The sequence below is a fragment of the Pan paniscus genome, chromosome 13, assembly GCF_029289425.2.
Source record: "Pan paniscus chromosome 13, NHGRI_mPanPan1-v2.0_pri, whole genome shotgun sequence".
Taxonomy (NCBI): Eukaryota; Metazoa; Chordata; class Mammalia; order Primates; family Hominidae; genus Pan; species Pan paniscus.
The window spans coordinates 104,452,540-104,474,884 of NC_073262.2; the positions used below are offsets into that span (position 1 = coordinate 104,452,540).

At 39.2% G+C, this 22,345-nt stretch overlaps 1 protein-coding gene across 2 annotated transcripts in view; it reads left to right on the forward strand.

Moving 5' to 3' along the window:
- CDK15 (cyclin dependent kinase 15) overlaps positions 1 to 22,345 on the forward strand; it is an 89,605-nt gene that overhangs the window by 22,784 nt on the left and 44,476 nt on the right. For both annotated transcript variants that reach the window (XM_024927937.4, XM_057301473.1), the window contains exons 7-9: positions 4,551 to 4,674; positions 6,346 to 6,466; positions 18,186 to 18,279. In XM_024927937.4, coding sequence (XP_024783705.1) covers positions 4,551 to 4,674; positions 6,346 to 6,466; positions 18,186 to 18,279 — 339 coding nt within the window. The remainder of the gene's footprint in view (positions 1 to 4,550; positions 4,675 to 6,345; positions 6,467 to 18,185; positions 18,280 to 22,345) is intronic.

A 22,345-nucleotide genomic window follows, 5' to 3' on the forward strand; every position in this document is an offset into this window, starting at 1 on the left:
ATTCCCTGAATGCTGGTGTCTGTTAAGGTTCCAGCCTTGACAGTGAGGCTAATCAGAACCACAGTGGTACAGATGTGAGATGATGGTGGGAGAAAGTGGACAGATATGAGACCAATTACTTAGCCGGAACTGATGGGAAAAACAAGAGTCAGCGATATTTTTTTCTGGATCTGAGTATTAAAATGGATGATGGTGCCATTCACTGTGATAGAGAATCAGAAAGAAAAATTTATTTTGGAGAGATACCATGAATTGTGTTTTAGACATGCTAAGTTTGAGGTGATTATGGGATGTACAGGCAAGCTCCAGACTGTGTGGGCCTAAAGTAGAAAGGCAATCTGAGTTGGAGATAAAGATTTTGAAATCATCAGAATACAGTTGTTCATTAGAGCACTGTCAGTGGGTAAGATAGCTAAGGGAGCATGTGTAGAGTGATAACCGAAGATCAAAGATGGAACCCTAAGAATATCAATATGTTATTATTTATTATTTTATTGTTTTATTTTTTAATTTTATTTTTATTTATTTATTTATTTTTAGACGGGAGTCTCGCTCTGTTGCCCAGGCTGGAGTTCAGTGGCGCAATCTCAGCTCACTGCAACCTCCGCTTCCTGGGTTTAAGCGAGCCTCCTGCCTCAGCCTCTCAAGTAGCTGGGACTACAGGCACCCACCACCTTGCCTGACTAATTTTTGTATTTTTAGTAGAGACGGGGTTTCACCATGTTGGCCAGGCTGGTCTTGAACTTCTGACCTTGAGTGAGTCACCTGCCTTGGCCTTCCAAAGTGCTGGGATTACAGGTATGAGCCACTGTGCCTGGCCTATTTTTATTTTTTATAGAGATGGGGTCTTGCTATGTTGCCCAGGCTGGTCTCGCACTCCTGGACTCAAGCAATCCTCCTGCCTTGGCCTCCCAAAGTTCTGGGATTACACGTGTGAGTCCCTGCGCCTGGCCAGAATATCAATATATTAGATTTTAGTAGAAGTAGAACCTATAAAAAGAACAGCCAGAGGGGCAGAAGAAAAATTAAGAGATTGTGGAACCAAAAGAAGAGAGTGCCTCAGGAAGGAAGGCATGGTCTATGATGCCAAATGCTGCAAAGATAAGGAATAAGAGGTATCCATTGGGTTTCATAGGAAAAGTCATGGGAAACCATGGTAAAAAAACATTGTGAATGACACAATCATTGCAAAAGCATTTTTATAGGGGGATGAATTTTGTATTTCAGAGGACAAACAGTTCCATACAATGGCAAGATCTAGTGTGTGATCACGGGAGTTAGTGTCTGAAGTGGATTGGAGAAGCAGATCATTGGAGCTGAGGTTGGCTAGAGCTGTTCTCATGGGCACTAATGTCATGGAGTCAACAGCTGTGATCCAAGTGCCCACATCTTCAGTGAATGACAGAGAGGGATTGAGAGTTCAGCGAATGACCACTAAAAGAAGAGTAATGGAAGATGTGGCTGGATGGCATTAAAATCCAAGGGACAGGGGTTTTTACTTAAAAGTAGAGAAGTAATGGTTTTGAAGTGGTAGTGGGGAAAAGGGAGGCAGCTTATGACACTTGTCAGTGGTCAAAGGTATGAGGAAGTTATAGAAAAACTAACATCCACTTGAGAATATTTTAGGGAAGCAGTGAGCTCAAGGTCTCATTTAAGGAAAGGAGCCAGAAGGAAATTCACCAGAGGTTAGCTTTTAGGTAGTTTTTAAAGCAGGATTGAAGAATGGAGAGTAAACAGTGAAAATGTTTGGGAGAGAGAGGAGCAATAGATACGAGGCTAAACAGAGGAAGCACAGAGCAGAACGGAGATGAGTATGTTGGGAGGAAAAGGAATAGTCAGAGGCTTATATTTTGAGTTGTGACCAAGGAAGACAGGGTGGGAATCCTAGTGAGGTTATCTTGTTTCAGATTTCTAGTAGAATGAGTCCCACGGATTCCAGAGGGGATGGAAGGACTCAGGCTTCCCTATAAGGAGTTGGCTAACGGATCTCATTGGTTTTTGAGTAACTCCTGGCCCGGATGATACTAGTTCAATGGAATTATTTTGTTCCCCCAAAACTTATTGAGTTGGAAACAGGTCTAACTCCCGGGATCTGGGAAGCCTTTCTGGAAAGAGTCACCCACGATCTGGCTGATGTTGAACTGTGCAGACACCATCATATTTGGTTATGTTAGGATGCAATAATTGGTGAAGCTTCTGCAGTGTTGAAGGAAGAATCCAGGTTGGAGGGATGAAAGGGTGAGTGGGTGGTGAGGTTTGTCAGCACAGACTGCAATTTTGAGAAATGTGGTTATAAAATACCATACCTTAATACCGCAGTGCTTTACCACTTACAAATGCCTGTAGACGTATCTGGCAGAGAGGAAAGGGGTTAAATGGCAAGAAGGTGGGAAGGGACTGTGGCTAATTAGTGAAAATAGTCTACACTTGGGACATAAAAGGCATTTCAAGCTGACCTACTAAGAAGCTCTGTCTCTGACTCAGCCAGCTGGCTCTCTCCTTCCCTGTCATGTTTTCATTTTCTGTCTTTTCTCTAGTTTCTCAGGATGGTATAGTGGAGTCAGACAAGTCTGAATTCGAGTCTTGGCTCTGACTATTCCTAGACATGTTTTAAAAGTTACATTGAGCCCTGGTTTTCTCTGTAAACTGAGGATAAGCATGCTATCCCAAAGGTTGTATCCCTCACTGGTCACCAGCTTCCTGTCTTCTATCCACCTGTCTTCATCTTCCTCTTTCCCTAGTCCTGCATATTGAAAAACTTTTTTTTTTTTTTTGAGATGGAGTCTTGCTCTGCCACCCAGGCTGGAGTGCAGAGGCACGATCCTGGCTCACTGCAACCTCTGCCTTCCAGGTTCAAGCAATTCTCCTGCCTCAGCCTCCCGAGTAGCTGGGATTATAAGCATATACCACCACACCTGGATAATTTTTGTATTTTTAGTAGAGATGGAGTTTCACCACATTGGCCAGGCTGGTCTCGAACTCCTGACCTCAGGTGATCGTCTCGCTTTGGCCTCCCAAAGTGCTGGGATTATAGGCATAAGCCACTGCGCCAGTCTGAAAAACGTATTTTTAAGCACATACTATCGTATCTTCTTGTCTTTTACCTGGAATTTAAGCTGGTTGTTTGTATTACCTTTTCCATGAACATTTATATTTATAACCAATCAGAAGGTTTAAATGTCAGTGTAGGAATTTTGTGCTATGGAAGCTTCGTGGCTTGGTGAATGGTAAAATGAATAATGTGTGTATACTTGAAGCACCAGAAAGAGAAAATGCTGGGAAGATTCATAGAACCAGTTAACATTTGAACTAGGAGTCATAAGAAATTTTTAAAATTCTTAAATGGTTTATGAACCTGATGTGGTAGCTACATGAAACCTGCATAGCTGCAGGTATGCTATGGTAGGTAAACTCTCCATGCTCCTGCTTCCATTGGACCATTTGGCTCCAACGTCTTCAGGTCTTTGTTAGATCAATACTGGTCCTAGCATCTCTGAAAGTCCTAGCTTTCTAAGATGCTGTTGAAAAAGAGGATTAATCCACATAACTCTGCATCTGCCATTTTGCCCATGTCCCAGGAATGCTGGGCCTAGCCCTTCCTTTCTGAACTGCCAGAACACGTTCTCAGTTGACATACGTCTTTGTAAATATGATGTTGGTGTTTGAATTCTCAATTGCCAATGGCACTGGAAAATAGCAAAATATACTTGGAATACTAAGCATTCTTTTTTTCCCATAAGTTTCTGTAGTGATGGGAACCTAGTAATGGCTTTGGTTTCTGTGCCTCATAACCACATGAAACATTTTTAATTTGGGGCTCAGAATGTGTTTTTCCCTTTTATTTCTCCACCACTACCATTTACCCTTTCTCCCTTCTTCCTCCTACAATTTGTTCCTTATTCTTTTTTGATTTTTTTTGAGGGGGGGTCTAACTTATTTTGGTCTCTCTTCCCTTTTCATCTGTACTGTGTATTTCCCTTGTTTTCAACTTTGAATTTAAGACTTTAAAAATAGCTTTAAAAAGATAAAGATTTCTTTATTTTCTAATACCATCTAAAGATATATTTTTTTAGTGTGGTCTCCTTGTGTTGTGTTTTTAAAAGGGTTTCATATTGGAGAGCCTGGAAAACTTAAGCAGTTGTAAACTTTAGAATATCATTTCCAGGTCAACTTTGATCTTATATGCCAAGTTCATCGGTGGGGAAAAAAATTAAATCTTTCACATCTAAATCAATAACTAGTGTTCCAAAGGAAACTTCAAAGTTTCACTTTAGATTTTTAAACAAGGGTAATTCCTTCAGTATCAAAGAAATGAGATGTCAGGAAAAGCCAGAATCCCTTTGTTTAGGACACAGTCTAGTTACTTGACTTTCCTTGTCCTTTTTCTTCCCCCTCTGAATGTAAAAATCTTCTTCTTCTTCTTTTTTTTTTTTTTTGGTCTCTCAAGAGACACTTTTACTATATTCTTTGAGATGACTGTTTTTGATTTAGAGGCGAAATCAGCACGTGGTGGCTCAAATCTCCTTATGGATAGTGTTTCTTCCTTCCAGCTTTTCATGTTTCAACTTTTGCGGGGCCTGGCGTACATCCACCACCAACACGTTCTTCACAGGGACCTGAAACCTCAGAACTTACTCATCAGTCACCTGGGAGAGCTCAAACTGGCTGATTTTGGTAAGTCGCCCCTCGGGTCTCATTCTGGGCTGTGAACAATGATGCTTTTGTGTGCACTTGTTTAAGCGTTGACTGGGCCTGGCCTTTGAAAACTGGAGGCCCAAGAACATGATGCTTTGTGAGGATATCAAACTACCACAAAGGAAGTGTGAGGCACGAAACAGGGAGGGATTGGTAGCTTTCTAGGATTCCACCAAGTCCCAGTTTAGTCAGATGGCCAAAAGCTGGGCACCCCTGCTGCCCCACTGCCAGTTTTGATATAGAGACATTGGTAGAGTAAACTGTACTTAGTAAGTTTTCCTAAATCTAAGTGAATATACAAATTATATTGGAATAGATTGAGATTATCCCAAGATGATAAAGAGGTTAACCCTAGATTGTAGCATGGACTCCTGTCAGGATGGAGACTCCAGGACACTTGTTCCTGCTCTCCTACCTTCTTTATATAAGTGTGAGATGCAAAGTTTTATTCCCATTAAAGTGAAGCAGATTTCCTCTAAGTATCACTGTATCCTTCCATTTTAGCACTTATCGCAGTTTATAATTATATTCACACACATAAATACATACATGCATACATACAAATATATACACATGTGTGAACACACACACACACACAAATATATATAGATTTGCGTGATGATTTTGTCTCAACTGGACTGTAAGCATAATGAGGGCAGCCTGGGTTTGTTTTTGCTTATCATTTTATCCTTAGTGCCTGGTACCATAGTAGGTGCTTAATAAGTACTTGTTGAAAAACTGGCTCTATGTGAGCTAAGGAACCACTCTTCTCTGTTTGGCAGATGCCAAATGTTGATACTATCACTGCAGTATTTATTCTGAGATGGCAGCTTCTATCCTGACATGTAAGCATTTAACAGATATTTGTTTATCAATTCTCCACAATAGCAAACTCATCTATTGAAGTTTTTCCCAACAATAGATCATGCAATTCTGTGAGATAAACAGCTGACTGACAGAAAGACTCATTTTGCAGAACAGTACTTAGAAATTCATCTAAGGTCCTACCAAACTAATTAATTTGGATGAGCAGTCCCTACCGTTTATCTACTAAACTGGGCTTTCCTGGAGTGCCAAAACGGAAGGTGGCCATGTTAGTCATGAACAGCTCAGTTTCTGTTACAGAGACCCAAAATTACAGAGGTATAACATGCTAGAAACTTAACTTTCTTTCGCATCACAGTCCTGACCTAAGCAGGCAGAGCATGTATGGTGGCCCCATGCTATCTTGGCCCAGGCTGCTTCTGTCACGTGGCTCCTCCATCCCCAATTGTATGTTTCAAGATGGCTGCCACTTCCTGCTCATCACAGCCCGGAGGAGGGAGAAAAGGGAAGCAGAACCCTTAACCCCTCCACTAAGGCATAATCTGGAAGTTCACACATCACCTCTGTTCATATCATATAGGCAAGAACTTAGTCACCTGACCACACCCAGCTGCCAAGAAGGCCACATCTAGCTGCAAAGCAGGCCAAAATTTGAGAAATTCACTTGATGAAGTGATAGACAAGAGTCAAGATAGTGATTAGTTCTACTAAAAGCACCTAAAGTTTGTGTGCTATTTTTTCTAATGGTGTTTACCCTGGTCCGGTGCATCGTGGTGCAAGCCAAGGTCCAGAACGATGGGTTTTATGCTTTTCCCTTTTGGACAGGTCTTGCCCGGGCCAAGTCCATTCCCAGCCAGACATACTCTTCAGAAGTCGTGACCCTCTGGTACCGGCCCCCTGATGCTTTGCTGGGAGCCACTGAATATTCCTCTGAGCTGGACATATGGTAAGAGTGGTGCCGAGAAAATGTGAGTCATTCTACTCACGAGGGTTGCTTTATCATCTACATTATATTTTAATAATAATTCTAAAAATGGCAATCACGTATATATTTTTATATATATTTATATTTATATATTTTATATATTTATATAGTTATATATTTATATTTTATATATTTATATATTTATATTTTTATATATTTATTTATATGTTTATATATTTTTATATATTTATATATATTTATATATTTATATTTTTATATTTATATATATTTATATATTTATATATTTATATATATTTATATATTTATATATATTTTTATATATTTATATATTTATATATATTTTATATATATTTATATATTTATATATTTTATATATATTTATATTTTTATATATATTTTATATATATTTATATACAATATATATTTATATATTTATATATTATATATTTATATATAATATATATTTATATATTTATATATTATATATTTATATATTTATATATTATATATATTTATATATTATATATATTTTATATATTTATATATTTATATTTTTTATATATTTATATATATATATATATATTTTTTTTTTTTGAGATGGAGTCTCACTCTATTGCCCAGGCTGGAGTGCAGTGGCACGATCTCAGCTCACTGCAACCTCCACCTCCCAGATTCAAGCAATTCTCCTGCCTCAGCCTTCTGAGTAGCTCTACTAAAAAAATACTAATATTTGTAGAAGATTCTTGCAATTATTCTATAACCTTTTACTGTTGAACTGAGAGCCACAGAGTTCCTGCCCAAGGCACCTTCTGAATCTGACACTCTTTTTATTTTATTTTATTTTTTGAGATTGGGGTCTCGCTATATTGTCCAGGCTGGTCTTGAGCTCCCAGGCTGAAGCAGTCCTCCCACTTCAGCCTCTTGAGTAGCTGGGACTATAGGGTTGCACCACTGCACCCTGGCAATCTCATGCTCTTTCTTTCACGCCTTTCCTCCTAGCTCCTCTCTTTAATCCTTTGCCTTGTCTTCTCCTTGACACCTTATCCACAGAGAAACAAACATACATCCCCAAACCACAGACACACAGATGTGTGTGCACGTGCATGTGCATGCACACACATCTGCATGAACATACTCACACATGTCCAAATGTAGTTCAGAGCCTGGTTTAGGAAAAAAAAAAAAAAAAGCATAAAGACCAAGCTTCAAGACACATGATTTTCATGCCAGTTCGATTTCTAATCAATTAACTCTGGATTCTGTTATCTTGAAAAAGTCATGTATCCTCTCTGTGTCTATGTTTCTCCATTTTTAAACATGAAGGTAATAAACTCTCTCCATCTGAGTTAAATGGAACTGTAGTACAAATATAAGAACCAAATAGGTGGCTGGGCTTGCCGTCTCATGCCTGTAATCACAGCGCTTTGGGAGACCAAGGCTGGAGGATCGATTGCTTCAGCCCAGTTGTTTAAGATCAGCCTGGGTAGCACAGTGAGATGCTGTCTCTACATTTTTTAAAAAAATTAGTCAGGCGTGATGGCTAATTAAACACTTCAGGAGGATCTCCTGAGCCTGAGAAATTGAGGCTGCAGTGAGTTTTGATGGTACCCCTGCAATCCAGCCTGGGTTACAGAGCGAGACCCCGTCTGAAAGAAAGAAAGAAACAGAGAGAGAGAGAGAGAGAGAGAGAAAGGAAAAGAGGAGAGGGAGAGGGGGAGAAGGGGAGAGGGGGAGAGAGGGGAGAAGGGGAGAGGGGGGAGAGGTGGGGAGGGAGGGAAGGAAGGAAAGGAAGGAAGGAAGGAAGGAAGGAAGGAAGGAAGGAAGGAAAGAAGGAAAGAATCCAGATAGGTGCTATCAAGTAAAGCCACAGAGTTGGGGAGGCTCTAAGGTTAATGGGTTACAATAGTGAGCATGGGCTGTCAGACACTCATCATCCTAGAATGGCAGTGTTATTTTCTCTGGATCATGTTCCTGGAGACTTCCCAGTCATTTGGGGGCCACTGTTAGATATGTGATGACTTTACAGACGTAGACAACTCCCCAAAGGTAAGGAAATATATGAATCTCTTTCAGTACCTTGGAAGAAAGGGTTTATATAAAAACACAAAGCCCCATTTTCAAAAATCCATAATTGATTTTAAAAAATTAAATGGTGTCCTAAAAGGCTAAACTAAGCTTTTAGATCTCCCAAAGAATTAAGAAAAGTTGCAGACATTTTTCTCCAGTGTAGAGTCATTGATTTCTGATACCCAGTACAATTTATAGAAATATCATCTGCTAGTCAAAACCCTCCTGAAACTGTCAGCTCACACCGCTCAGCACTGTCACTTCAAAGGACTCCGGCAGGCTCTGGCTTACTCAGCTCTTAATGATGTCTTCCTGATTATGTTTCACAGAGTGAAACTTCTACCCATCAATTTTAAACTAATTTTATTATGGAATATTTAAAACATTCAAGAGTATATATAACATATATGTAGATCAGTGATTCTCAACCAGGGAGCAATTTTGCTCTGCAGGGGACATTTGGCAATGTCTGGAAACACTTTTTGTTTTCACAGCTGGGGGTGGGGTGGTGGGGGGTATCACTGGCATCTAGTGGGTAGAGACCAGGGATGCTGCTAAACATCCTACAGTGCAGAGGACAGCCCCTGCAACAAAGATTTATCCAACCCAAAACGTCTGTAGTATCAAGATTAAGAAAGCCGATGTAGGTTAAGAAGCTTAATTTACTTTTAGAGACAGGGTCTCCCTTGGTTGCCCAGGCTGGAGTACAGAGGTGAGATTGTCTCACTGCAGCCTCCAACTCCTGGGTTTAAGTGATCCTCCTGCCTCAGCCTCCTGAGTAGCTGGGAATACAGGTGTGTGCCACCACACCTGGCTAATTAAAAAAAAAAAAAGTGTAGAGACAGAGTCTCACTTTGTTGCCCATGCTGGTCTCGAACTCCTGGCTTCAAGAGATCCTCCTGCCTTGGCCTTCCCAACTGCTGGGATTACAGGTATAAGCCACCGTGCCCAACCAATTAAGAAGCTTAATAACGTGAACTTCATAACCTGCTACCCAGTGTAACAACTGGAACATAATCCGTACTGTCCTATCAACTGTGTCCCTTTCCCATCAACCTGTCCCTCCACTAGAAGGCCTTCTACCAAAATTTTTTTTCCTTTTTTCATCAGTATTCTCATATCTTTTTAAAAATAATCCTTTTACATTTTAGAGGTATTCTTAAAACTATTTTTTTGTTTTACTTGATTTTGAGGGTTTTTTTTTTTTTTTTGAGACGGAGTCTCGCTCTGTCGCCCAGGCTGGAGTGCAGTGGTGCGATCTCAGCTCACTGCAAGCTCTGCCTCCCAGGTTCACGCCATTCTCCTGCCTCAGCCATGATGTTATATTGCTTCTAGTCTTCTGTGACTTGGCTTTGTTTCATTCAATATGTTACATGTTTCTAAGATTCATCCATGTTGATCTGTTTAGCTATACTTTATTTTCTGTTAGTGAATATTTCAGTTTTTTTTAATGTCTATAGCTTTGCAATAATACTTGATACCTTGTAGGCCAAGTCTCCCAGCCTATTCATCTTCTTCATGAGGATACATCAGATAAACCTAGTTTAAGGGACATTCTACAGAGTAACTGACCTGTACTTATTGGAAGTGTCAAGATTTTAAAAGATAAAGACTGAGGAACTGTTCCAGATTAAAGGAGACTCCAGAAACCTGCCAACTAAATGTAATGCATGGTCCTAGATTGGATCTTGGGGGAGATGGTGCTCTAAAGAACACTGTAGGGACTATAGGTGAAATTTCAATAGGGACTGTGGATTAGATAGGGGTATTGGATGAATGTTAAATTTCCTGATTTTGATAATTGCACTGTTGTTATGTAAGAGGATACTTTGGTTCTCAGAAAATACCAACATAATTATTTAGGGATGAAGAGTCATGATATCTACAATTTACTCCCTAATGTTTCAGAAAAGATATAGACAGACAGACAGACAGATAGATAGATAAAATAACGAAACAAAAGTGACAAAATATTGGCAATGGATGAACCTGTTTGGAGGATATAAGAGAGTTCTTTATACTGCTGCAACTTTTCTATAAGTTTGAAATTATTTCAAGATTAAAAGTTGCCTCCAAATTGCGAAATCCTTACTGTTTCATCAAAGTTAGTGTAAGACAGCACTAGCCTAATATGTGATCAGTGTTTGTAATTTCTTCATGTGTGTTTGAGAAGAATGTGTGTGTCCACCCAATTGTTGAGTGCTGCTGGGGTTTTTTTGTTTTTGTTTTTGTTTTTGTTTTTGTTTTTTTTGAGACAGAGTCTCAGTCTGTCTCCATGCCTGGAATGCAGTGACTCAACCTCGGCTCACTGCAACCTCCACCTCCTGGGTTCAAGCGATTCTCCTGCCTTAACCTCCCAAGTAGCTGGGATTACAGGAGCACACCATCACACCCGGCTAATTTTTGTAGTTTTAGTAGAGACAGAGTTTCGCCATGTTGGCCAGGCTGGTTTCGAACTTTAGATGTCAGGTGATCAGCCTCCCAAAGTGTTGGGATTACAGGCATGAGCCACCGCGCCTGGCCAAGTACCCGTTTTTACATATGTTCAAAAATTCAAGGTTGCTAATTGTATTATCCAAATCTTCTTTATATTGTTTTTGTCTTTTTAACCTACCAATGAAAGGTGTGTTGAACTCATTCACTATATTGTTGATTTGTCAGAATTCTATCCACTTTTGCTTTATATGCTTTGAAGCTATTTTCACTAAGGGCAAATAAATTTAAGACTGCTCATTATTCCTTTGTACCACTTTCAGAATAATTTTCATTTCTCCTGAAATACATCTTTTAGAGTGTTTTGTTTTGTTTGTGTGTGTGTAGGCCTGCTGGTGGCAAATTCTCTGTTTTTGTTTTCAGAAGATAAACCCTAATTATTGAAAGGTGGTTTTGTTGGGGATGTGATTCTAGACTGACAGTTATTTTCTCTCAGAACTTTGAAGATGTCATTCCCCTTCTTTGTCTTCCATTGTTGCTGTCGAGGAGTTTGCTTTTAGCCTTATTATCTTCCTTTTGCAGGTGATCTCATTTTCTCTGGATGTTTTAAAGACTTTTTTCTTTGCCTTTATGATTATGCAGTTTTCTCTAGGAGGTGTCCACTGTGGATTTCTTTTTACTTACCCTGTTTGGTATACCTTGTGTTTCTTCCATTTATGAATTCATGTCTTTCATCAGCCATTTTCTTTTTGAATATTGACTCTATTCTATTCTCTCTCTGTAGAGCTCCAATGAAAGACTATTAGACCACATTCTTCTGTTATCCATTTCTCTTCTCTCCTTCATATTTTCCATTTCCTTAACTTTCTGTGATGCATTCTGGGTAATTTCTTCAGCTCATCTACCAGTTCTTTAAGTCTCTCTTAAACTATGTATTAGGTTGGTGCAAAAGTAATTGCAGTTTTTGCCATTAAAAGTAATGGCAAAACCATAGTTGCTTTTGCACCAACCTATATCTCTTACCTTTTTACCACATATACAAAAATGTATGTTATCTATGAATAAGTGTTTCATGAATTTAACCATGAGCAACAATGACACAATATAAAAATGCAGTTATAAGTCAAAATTATTGTTATTACTCTTATTCATTCCATTTGATTGTTGTCTTCCTGGTAAAACTAAAAATGTAATGTAGAAATAGAACAATATGCATCTTCCATTGAGCTCACTATATTTGTTTACCCTCAAAGTAATTGCTAGACCTTGGGTATTTACACTGAGATCCCTCTCCTCCCATTTTTTTCTTTTTCTTTTCAGAGTGATAAGAGGGGAAGTGAGAAGGGAGAAGATTTCCAGTTGACAAAGAATGAAAAAGAAAGAATAATCCTATTCTGCTAGGCCATGCAACCCCATAGGGTCCAAAGTGAATGCCCTTGTAGGAGGTAGATGACACTGGGTGAGCATTAGTGCATTTGTCTTAAAGAAACCAATTATAACCCATAGTGCAGAGCCTCTCCTTCACAATGAGGCCTGGTGGCAGCAGTGTCAGTAGGGGGCCAGAGCAAATAAACAGGGGCTCTAGTTAATTATGGAAAACTTGCAACTAGGACATATTGGTTATTCCCAAAGCTCCCAACCAACATTCTCTCATCTTCTGACGTCTTTTCTTCTCTCTCTTTCTGCTACCTTTTCAGACCTTAAAAGATTCCATTAGTGACTTTAGTGAGAAAAATGCAATATTTTAGGATTATTAAATGGTGTGGTTTTTAGTTTTTTGTATTGTGTTAAAATATACATAAAATTTACCATTCATCACAATTTTCAGGTGTACAATTCAGTGGCATTCAGTACATTCACATTGTTGTGTAACCGTCACCACTGTCCATCTCCAGAACTTTCCATCATCCCAAACTCAAACTCTGCACGTATTAAATGATAATTTCCCATTACCCCCTCTCCTCAGTCCCTGGTAACCACGATTCTACTTTTTATCTTGATGAATTTGACTATTCTTGGTACCTCATATAAAAGTGGAATCCTACAATACCTCTTCTGTGTCTAGCTTGTTTTGCTTAGCATAACATTTTCAAGGTTCATCCATGTCATAGTACACTGAGTTTTCCAGAAGCATTTATTTCAGTACACAAGGTCATCTATTCAGTATCAGTTTCAGGCAGCTGCTGGTGTTAGGACTAGAGAAAGTTGTCTCTGCCTAACAGATCATTTACTGTCACATTTCTCGCTGCAAACTTCCAAATATAAAAAGGGTGGTCTAGAGAAAAGCAAGTGAGAATGTCATGTCACTGCCATATATTACGTTATTCTGAATTAACTTCAACAGTAAAAAATGAAATACTGATTCATTTCTCCCAACAACATTTTGATATTCTCCTTGCACCTCCAAAAAGCCTAAAACTCCCGAGATGGATTTTTTTTCTCCAGGGACTGCCTAAGGAATCTGAGGAATCTTTCCCCCTCTTATGGAAGAATTTGTTCATGCTCAGAATAGAGAAAAAGTAGGAGGAGAACCAGAAAGAGGAGAAAACATCTAAGCAGTTTCCTCTAACTTGACTGAAGAACCACATTTGGAACAATAAAATGACCCAGCACATCTCTCCCTTCTGGAAGGGTTTAATGTTTGATGCCACCGGGTCTTTTCTCCCCTGCATATGAATTTCCCCTTCGTCTACACGGGCTGCCCCACAGGTATCTCCACACAGCAGAAATCCTCAGAGAAGCTTAAAGATATGTAGGGTAAGAGGAGCCCCAGGAATGCAGATTTAAGGACAAAACAGAAAAATAAAAGGAAATAGAAGCTGGTTCCCTATCTGGACTTGAATGTTCAGAATATTTAAAATGTTTGCTTTAAGAATAGTCTGTGGTGGGCAAAATAGATGATAGCCACATGACTTGTATTCCTAAGGGTAAGAAGCAAATTAAAAAAAAGAAACAGTTCTGAACAGAAATGAAAAAATAAGATAAATTGCATAGTTCTTTTTTTTTTATTAGATGGAGTCTGGCTCTGTCGCCCAGGCTGGAGTGCAGTGGTGCGATGTCGGCTCACTGCAACCTCCAACTCCCCGGTTCAAGTGATTCTCCTGCCTCAACCTCCTGAGTAGCTGGGATTACAGGAACACACCACCATACCCGGCTAATTTTTGGATTTTTGGTAGAGACGGGGTTTCACCATGTTGGCCAGGCTGGTCTCGAACTGACCTCATGATCTGCCCGCCTCGGCCTCCCAAAGTGCTAGGATTACAATGCTTACACCTAGAACAGATCTGTCACCTTTCAAACTTACAGTGTGGGCTTGTTTTGTTATCAATGCATTGATATTTACAGTACCTATGGATAGTCCATGTACTGAAATAAAATTGATTTAGGAATTTTGTCTTATAAGTGTTCTAAAGACTTGCACAAGTGCACACATACACACACACACTATATACATAGTGTGTGTGCATGTGCGTGTATATAAATGAGTAACCTTAGACTTAGATTTGTTAGATGAGGAAGGTTTCAACGTTCCCCAAAATGCAAATGGAGAATTTCAACCATATAAACCAAATATTGGCATTTTATCTCTGGAACACAAACATCTTGTGTTACTTTATGGTACTTACGTAATGGCCTGAATGCTCTAGTTTTTGCCAATATATTTTACATAATTTTGTATACAAGTTTAGTGGTATAGAAGATAAAGGACACTAAGGAATTGCGTAACAAAATGACTTCTTGGTTCCCTACAGCTGTTAAGTATGAAAACACACCATGAAAAGGCAACAAGCTTCTTCCAGGCAATGGAAGGCTTTTTGGGGGAGAAAAGAAAGTGAATTACAGGTTTAAACCTAGGAATGTCATTTTTTGAAACTTGTTTAAAATATTTTCAATCCTTCTAGTGGTTTGTGAGCTCCTGGGGTTTCTGGAAGGTGTTTGGGAACTGGATAGAGGGTTAGTTCATGCCTTTAAAAGCCAATACATTTCCATTTCTCTTTTATAACCAAGTAATAACCCAATTATGCATGTATTTTATATACACAGACACGTATTTATTTTTACTCCAAAACAAAATGGTCTGAGGCCTTTCAAGAAAGTGCATGTGGAGAAGTCATGGGGGGCAGGGTGGAGACCATTTGGTGGTGCCCACTAACTAGGTTTCTCAGTTGGCTTATCTCTTAGTGGACCATTGCTAGCAACCAGGGTGTTTTTAAGCATTTGACAGTTTTCCATCACTTTTATTTGCCTTCATATATTGTTTCATTTACACCCTTAGTATCTCTTGTTTTAAAGACAGGAGACAAAAAGAACATGGATATTTAAATACAAGTTAATGAGGAACTTTAAAATAACAATAATTCTACAAATTTACCTCAAGATACTTTACCAAATTCATAAGTTACATTTATCTGATCAAAATTCTTGTGTCACATATCAAGATGTTTCTTATACAGCAGAAATCAGTAGAAAAGAAAAAATAGGCCAAGCGTGTGGTGGCTCACACCTGTAATCCCAGTACTTTGGGAGGCCAAGGCAGGAGGATTGCTTGAGGTTTGGAGTTCAAGACCAGCCTGGGCAACACAGTGAGATCCCATCTCTATAAAAAAAATTAGAAAAGAAAAAAGAAAAAGAATAAAATGGGGCTGTTATATCCAAATTGGCTTTTTAAAAATCAGCAATAAGGCTGGGTGTGGTGGCTCCCACCTGTAATTCCAGCACTTTGGAAGGCTGAGGCAGGCGGATCAATTGAGGCCAAGAGTTTGAGACCAGCCTGGCCAACATGGTGAAACCCTGTCTGTACTAAAAATACAAAAATTAGCCAGGCATGCTGGTGCATGCCTGTAATCCCAGTTACTCAGGAGGCTGAGGCAGGAGAATCACTTGAACCTGGGAGGTGGAGGTTGCAGTGAGCTGAGATTGCACCACTGCACTCCAGCCTGAGTGACAGAGTGAGACCCTGTCTCAAAAAAAAAGAAAAAAAAAATTGGCAATAAAAACAACCTGTTGCTTGCTGGAGGAAAAACCTGCTTGCAAAGCTCAGTCTGATATCATTTTTTAAACAAAACTCTAAGAACAAGCCAGTCAGTTAAGCTAAAACCAAATATTTGATTATGAAAAGGGTTTTTGTATATTTTTACAGGATAAGATACAAATAAATTTCAGTCTTTCTTTTAATATGTATTCTGTTCCCAAACCAGACACAAAGCAATTTTTAAACTTGATCATCAAGAAATCTGTTTTCTCCTACACAATCAATGAAAAGTAATCTAAACAGTGTTTGTCAGGCCAGGCACAGTGGCTCACATCTGTAGTCCTAGCATTTTGGGAGGCCTAGGCAGGTAGATTGCTTGAGCCCAGAATTTCAAGACCAGCCTGGACAACATGGCGAAACCCCATCTGTATTAAAAAAAAAAAAAAAAAAAAAAAGACCATATGTCTGCAGTCAGATGGAAAAAGTAAAAATATGTAATAAACACATATCATATGTAATAAACACATATGAATAATATTAAGGACCATATTTTAAAATAAACTTGATAATAAATTTTTAATAATATTATCTACGATAAAATGTTTTACTTAAATTTCGTTCTTTATCATGCCACACAAAAATGGCAAAATGATTAAGAGAGTTTGCAAAATTATGTGGTATAGTGAAAGAGGTTTGCGGTTAAAAAAAAAAAGAGAGAGAGAGAGAAGTATGGGACCATGGGGATAGTCTCTGTAATCAGTCACCTGAACCACTTTTAACACTCAAAAGACTTATGAGAATAAAAATCTGATTTTTGCTAAGATTTATTAGCAAAATAAATCTTACTCCTTCCTGTCCCTCTGTAATTATCCTTCAGCTTGACCATGTATGAAAGAAAATTTACATTTCACTGTTTAATCTATTTAAAGATGAACATTTCCCATTAAATCAGGATGCACCTTATAATCAGTAGCATCTAACAATATAAGTCAGCCAGGCTGCAGTTGTGACTGTAGTTAGAATTGCACATGTGTGAACATCAAATGAGCCAGCGTCAAAACGTGCAGAATGGCCAGGCACAGTGGCTCACACCTGTGATCCCAGCACTTTGGGAAGCTGAGGTGGGTGGATCACTTGAGGTCAGGAATTCAAGACCAGCCTGGCCAAGATGGTGAAATCACGTTTCTACTAAAAATACAAAAATTAGCCAGGCATGGTGGCAGGTGCCTGTAATCCCAGCTACTTGGTAGGCTGAGTCGGAGAATCGCTTGAACCTGGGAGGCGGAGGTTGCAGTGAGCTGAGATCGCACCACTGCACTCCAGCCTGGGTGACAGACCAAGATTCCACCAAAAAAAAAAAAAAAAAAAAAAATTGCAGAATTGGTGTCAGCGACTTGGAAGAAAATTCTGCAAAGAAAAGTCCTTTTTTTTTCTTTTTTTTTTTAAACTCCTAGGAACCAAATGGTTGTGGAGAAGGAGTAAATCAGACATGTTTAGCAACATTCTTTAAGCAGGAGTCAAAAGTAAGCTAACACTACATAACTGCAAGGCCAGCTTAGGAGCCCAGGACCAATGACTCTCTGTTGTTTTATGGATTATTTTAAGAAATGCTGCATCATCAAATTCTTAATATAGAGGATGATACATGGGTAAGTGTAGACATCAAAGAGTCTGAGTCAAATGCTGAATGTGAAAAAGTTTTAGGAATACCGAAACCAATTTATTTTGCTTAATGTTTCTCTTTTTCGTGTACAAGTATGCTATATGAGAAAATAATCTCTATTTAATTAAATTTATAACAGCCCTTTCAATAAGTATAAAATGAACATTCTGATCATGTCATAGTTTAACTTGCATTTTTTTGTCTTAATGGCAAAAAACCAATGACGCTTCTTACAATGATAGCATCTTAGACTCAATGAAAAGTGGGGATGAAATGAAATTTGGGGATACAGTACTTTCCCCTCTTCTCCTAAAAGAGATAATGAGCTTGAATGATCTACAATGTTTGCTAACTCTACTGCTTTCCTAACTGCTGCTCGTGGTGTTCCATTTTAATAAAAAGCTGTGGGCTGTTCTTACTTTTGTTTGACATAGGGACTTTTTTTTTGGCCCAAGACTTTTAATATCATGTGGTCCGTATTTAACTCTCCCTAAAATATTTCTTGGGAAGAGAAATTCTAGTAGTTCAGTTTCGCTTGTATGATTTCTTTCAAAGTGTCAATTTACTCTTGTTTCCTTTGCTAGGGGTGCAGGCTGCATCTTTATTGAAATGTTCCAGGGTCAACCTTTGTTTCCTGGGGTTTCCAACATCCTTGAACAGCTGGAGAAAATCTGGGAGGTAGGAGAATAATTCTTCTAAAGAAAATGAAATATCTGCATTTTAAGTTTTGAACCAAATTTGCCTTACAGACAAATGAAGCAGTCCATCTGCTTTGAGATATTAAGCCCTATATTAAGATTGTAGAAACTGTAGCATTTGCCACAGCTATAAGCACCCTGGGAATGTGTGGTCAGGAAACTCCCTGTTGCCCCATAGCAGCCCATGAATCCAGCTCACTGAATGATGTTCAGGTCTCCTGCTCCCTGTCATTATTATTGTCTTAACCTCCCAGGGCAATTTCTGCCATTACTACTCAGACATGCCTCTACCTTGCTACCTCCAGTTCTAATGCTACCATATATTTGGCCCTGGATCTTTGTCAACTGAAAATAAGACATAGAATTTTTAGCTGGGTGCAGTGGCTCCTGCCTGTAATCCCAGCACTTTGGGATTGCTTTGAGCCCAGGAGTTCGAGACCAGCCTGGGCAACATGGCGAAACCCCATCCCTACAAAAACAAAAATGAGTGGGCTGTGTGGCGCACACCTTAGTCCCAGCTATTCGGGAGGCTGAGATGGGAGGATCACTTGAGCCCAGGGAAGTCGAGGCTGCTGTTAGCTGTGACCACGCCACTGCACTCCAGGCTGGGGAACAAAAAAAAGACACAAAATTTTCATAGAACCCTGATAGAACAGAGGCTTTCCCTCTTAGTGTGAAAGAAGTGTACCATTTATCATGCTTATCCACAGCCAAGTTCCTAAAGTGTCAAGGTGCCTTTGTGTGTGTATGCAGCTCCATTTCTTAATTCATTATTTATCCCTACCGCAGTTGCCTATGATATGCTTTGTTTTTATGGCCCTTATATAGTATTACAGTCATACTATAGTCATCTGTATATTTCCTTTTTTGGTCATATTTTTATTGTGGTAAAATATACAAAACGTAAAATTTACCATCTTAACCCTCCTTAAGTGTACAGCTTATCAGCATTAAATACATTCATATAGTTGCACCACCATCACCGCCATCCATTTCCAGAACTTCTCTATCATCCCTAAGGGAAGCTCTGGACCCACTGAACAATAACTGCCCATCTTCCCTCCCCACACTCCCCTAGCCCCTAGTAACCTCTAATCTACTTTCTGTCTCCATGAATTGGCCTATTCTAGGTACCTCATATAAGTGGAATCATACAAATTTGTCTTTCCGTATCTGGCTTATGTCACTTAGCATATTTTCAAGGTTCATCCATGTTGTAGAATGTGTCAAGGGGCTTTAAATCGGCGGGGTGCAGGGGAGTACTTTATTACTTGCTATCCTGGATCCTGCTGCTTGTCTTCTGGCTAAAATAAAATGTACTTTGTGAAATTAAGACATTTTATAGAGATTAATTACTGACATTAAATTTTCTTCTAGAAACATGGGGGCTATTATGAAGGAACATGGGGAAAACTGGGAAGCATTCACAACTGAAAAAAAAAATCCAAGCCAAAAGACTTTTTCTAAAAACTTTCTTGCAAGACAGAGCAATGCTATCTTCACATTACGTTATTGGGTGCTATAACATCATCTAAGCTGGAGACAGCCTACTGTAATAGCTTTGGAGTCCGAAGACCTGGGTTTGAATTCTAACCATTTTCTAGCTAAATGAACATGGGCAAGTTATGTAGTCCCTCTGAACTTTCGTTTCCTTGTCTGTAAAATGGCAACAATGATAATAAGGACTTTCTAATTCTTTATTGAGAATTCCATAAAAACAAATGCATAACAAGCTCCATGCACCATAAATGCTCAATTGATGTTTGCTTTCTTCCTGTCCCATACAAATTGTTGTACAGATGTTTCAATAACCTAACTGCTAGCAAGTATTACCTGAAATTTAACCCGATTGTTCTCTTCTTTCACTTAGCAGTATTATTTCTTGTCCACAATAGAGGAAGCACAATTGCAGTTCTGACGCTGCAATGACCTTTTATACATTTGAAGAGTTTTTCCTGGTCATTTAATCAGGAAACAACACTTACTCACCATATATGAGGCGAGTAACTCTACAAGACTCTACAAGGTCTTGTAAGAAGCTATAAGCCAAGGGGAAAAAAAAAAAGAAGAATAAGAAAAACACATGATCTGTATTTTCAAGTGTTGTTCAGTCTAGGTAGGGCGATGGGTGAAGTATACGTAAATATATGTGAAACAAACATAAACTATGTATATATGTAAAAGGATGTATGTATAGATAGTTAATATAAATTGTAATACTGAAATAAGATGTGCTATTAGGATACTTGAAGAGTAGTTTATTTGAAAAGAATATAAGTATATCCTTGTGTGCCATTAGTATTTGAAGAGTTGTATATAAACTGATTTTTTTCTTTTTCCTTTTTTTTTTTTTTTTTTGAGAAGGAGTCTTGCTCTGTCACCCAGGCTGGAGTGCAGTGGTGCCATCTCGGCTCACTGCAAGCTCCACCTCCCCAGTTCAAGCGATTCTCCTGCCTCAGCCTCCTGAATAGCTGGAATTACAGGTGCCCACCACCACACCTGGCTAACTTTTGTATTTTTAGTAGAGACGGGGTTTCACCATGTTGGTCAGGCTGGTCTCAAACTCCTGACCTCGTGATCCACCCGCTTTGGCCTCCCAAAGTGCTGGGATTACAGGTGTGAGCCACCGCGCCCAGCCTCATAAACTGATTTTTAAAATACAATATACAGTTAGGCATAGTTGTGTGTGCCTATAGTCCCTACTGCTTGGGAGGCTGAGGCAGGAGGATCCTTTGATCCCAGGAGTTTGGGCAACATAGTGAGACCCCCATCTCTAATAATAATAAATATAAATTTAAAATAACATTTTAAAATATGACATACTATCTTTGAATGACCACACAATTTAAAAAGCAATCATTTTACGGTTCTTTAGTGTTCAGTTAGCACAGCACTTAGAAATCATAGAATAAAGTAAGCAAGATGCTTCTCAAGGCCTGATCACTCTTTAGGACTCACAATGGGCTAGGTACTATGCTGGAAAGAGAAAAAATAATAATTTTCTAACCTGCTTGAGACATAGTGGTATAAATGATAACACAGCTGCTGAACGTGATGACTTTCTCACTTTGTCCGCAGAGCAAGAAACTACAGATGCAGTAACAAAACTGCATTCAATGAACATGGGACTGTAGATAACAAACTAACTTCATTTCTTTGGGTACATGCCCTGTATTGGGATTGCTGGATCATATGGAAGTTCAATTTTTAATATTTTGAGGAACCTCCATACCATCTTCCATAATGGCTGTGCTATTTGCATGCCCACCATCAGTGTGCAAATGCTCCCTTTCTTCCACATTCTTGCCAACACCTCTTTCATCTTTTTGATAATAGTTATGAGGCAATATCTCACCATGGTCCTAGGCTTCATTTGTCTGATGATTAATGATATTGAGCATTTTTTCATATATCTCTTGGCCATTTGTAGGTCATCTTTTGAGAAATGTGTATTGAGGTTCTTAGTCCATTCCTGCTACCATAACAAAATCCCTTAGAGTGGGCATTTTATAAAGAACAGAAATTGGCCAGGCGCAGTGGCTCACGCCTGTAATCCCAGCACTTTGGGAGGCCAAGGTGGGTGGATCACCTGAGGTCAGGAGTTCAAGACCAGCCTGGTCAATATGGTGAAACCCCATCTCTACTAAAAATACAAAAACTAGCCGAGCGTGGTGGTGTGCACCTGTAGTCCCAGCTACTTGGGAGGCTGAGACAGGAGAATTGCTTGAACCCAGGAGGAGGAGGTTGCAGTGAGACAAGATCATGCCACTACACTCCAGCCTGAGCAACAGAGTGAGACTTCATCTCAAAAAAAAAAAAAAAAAAAAACAGAAATTTATTTCTCACTGTTCTAGAGGCTGGAAAGTCCAAGATCAAGGCACTGTAGGCTGTTGTCCAGTGAGAGATTTGGTCTCCAAGTTAGTGCCTTGTCGCTGCATCCTTCAGAGAGGACAAATGCTGTGTCCTTACATGGTGGAAGGGTAGAAGAGCAAACGGGCCTGACTGATTCCCTCTAGCTCCTTTATAAGGGCATTCATCTCTGTTCT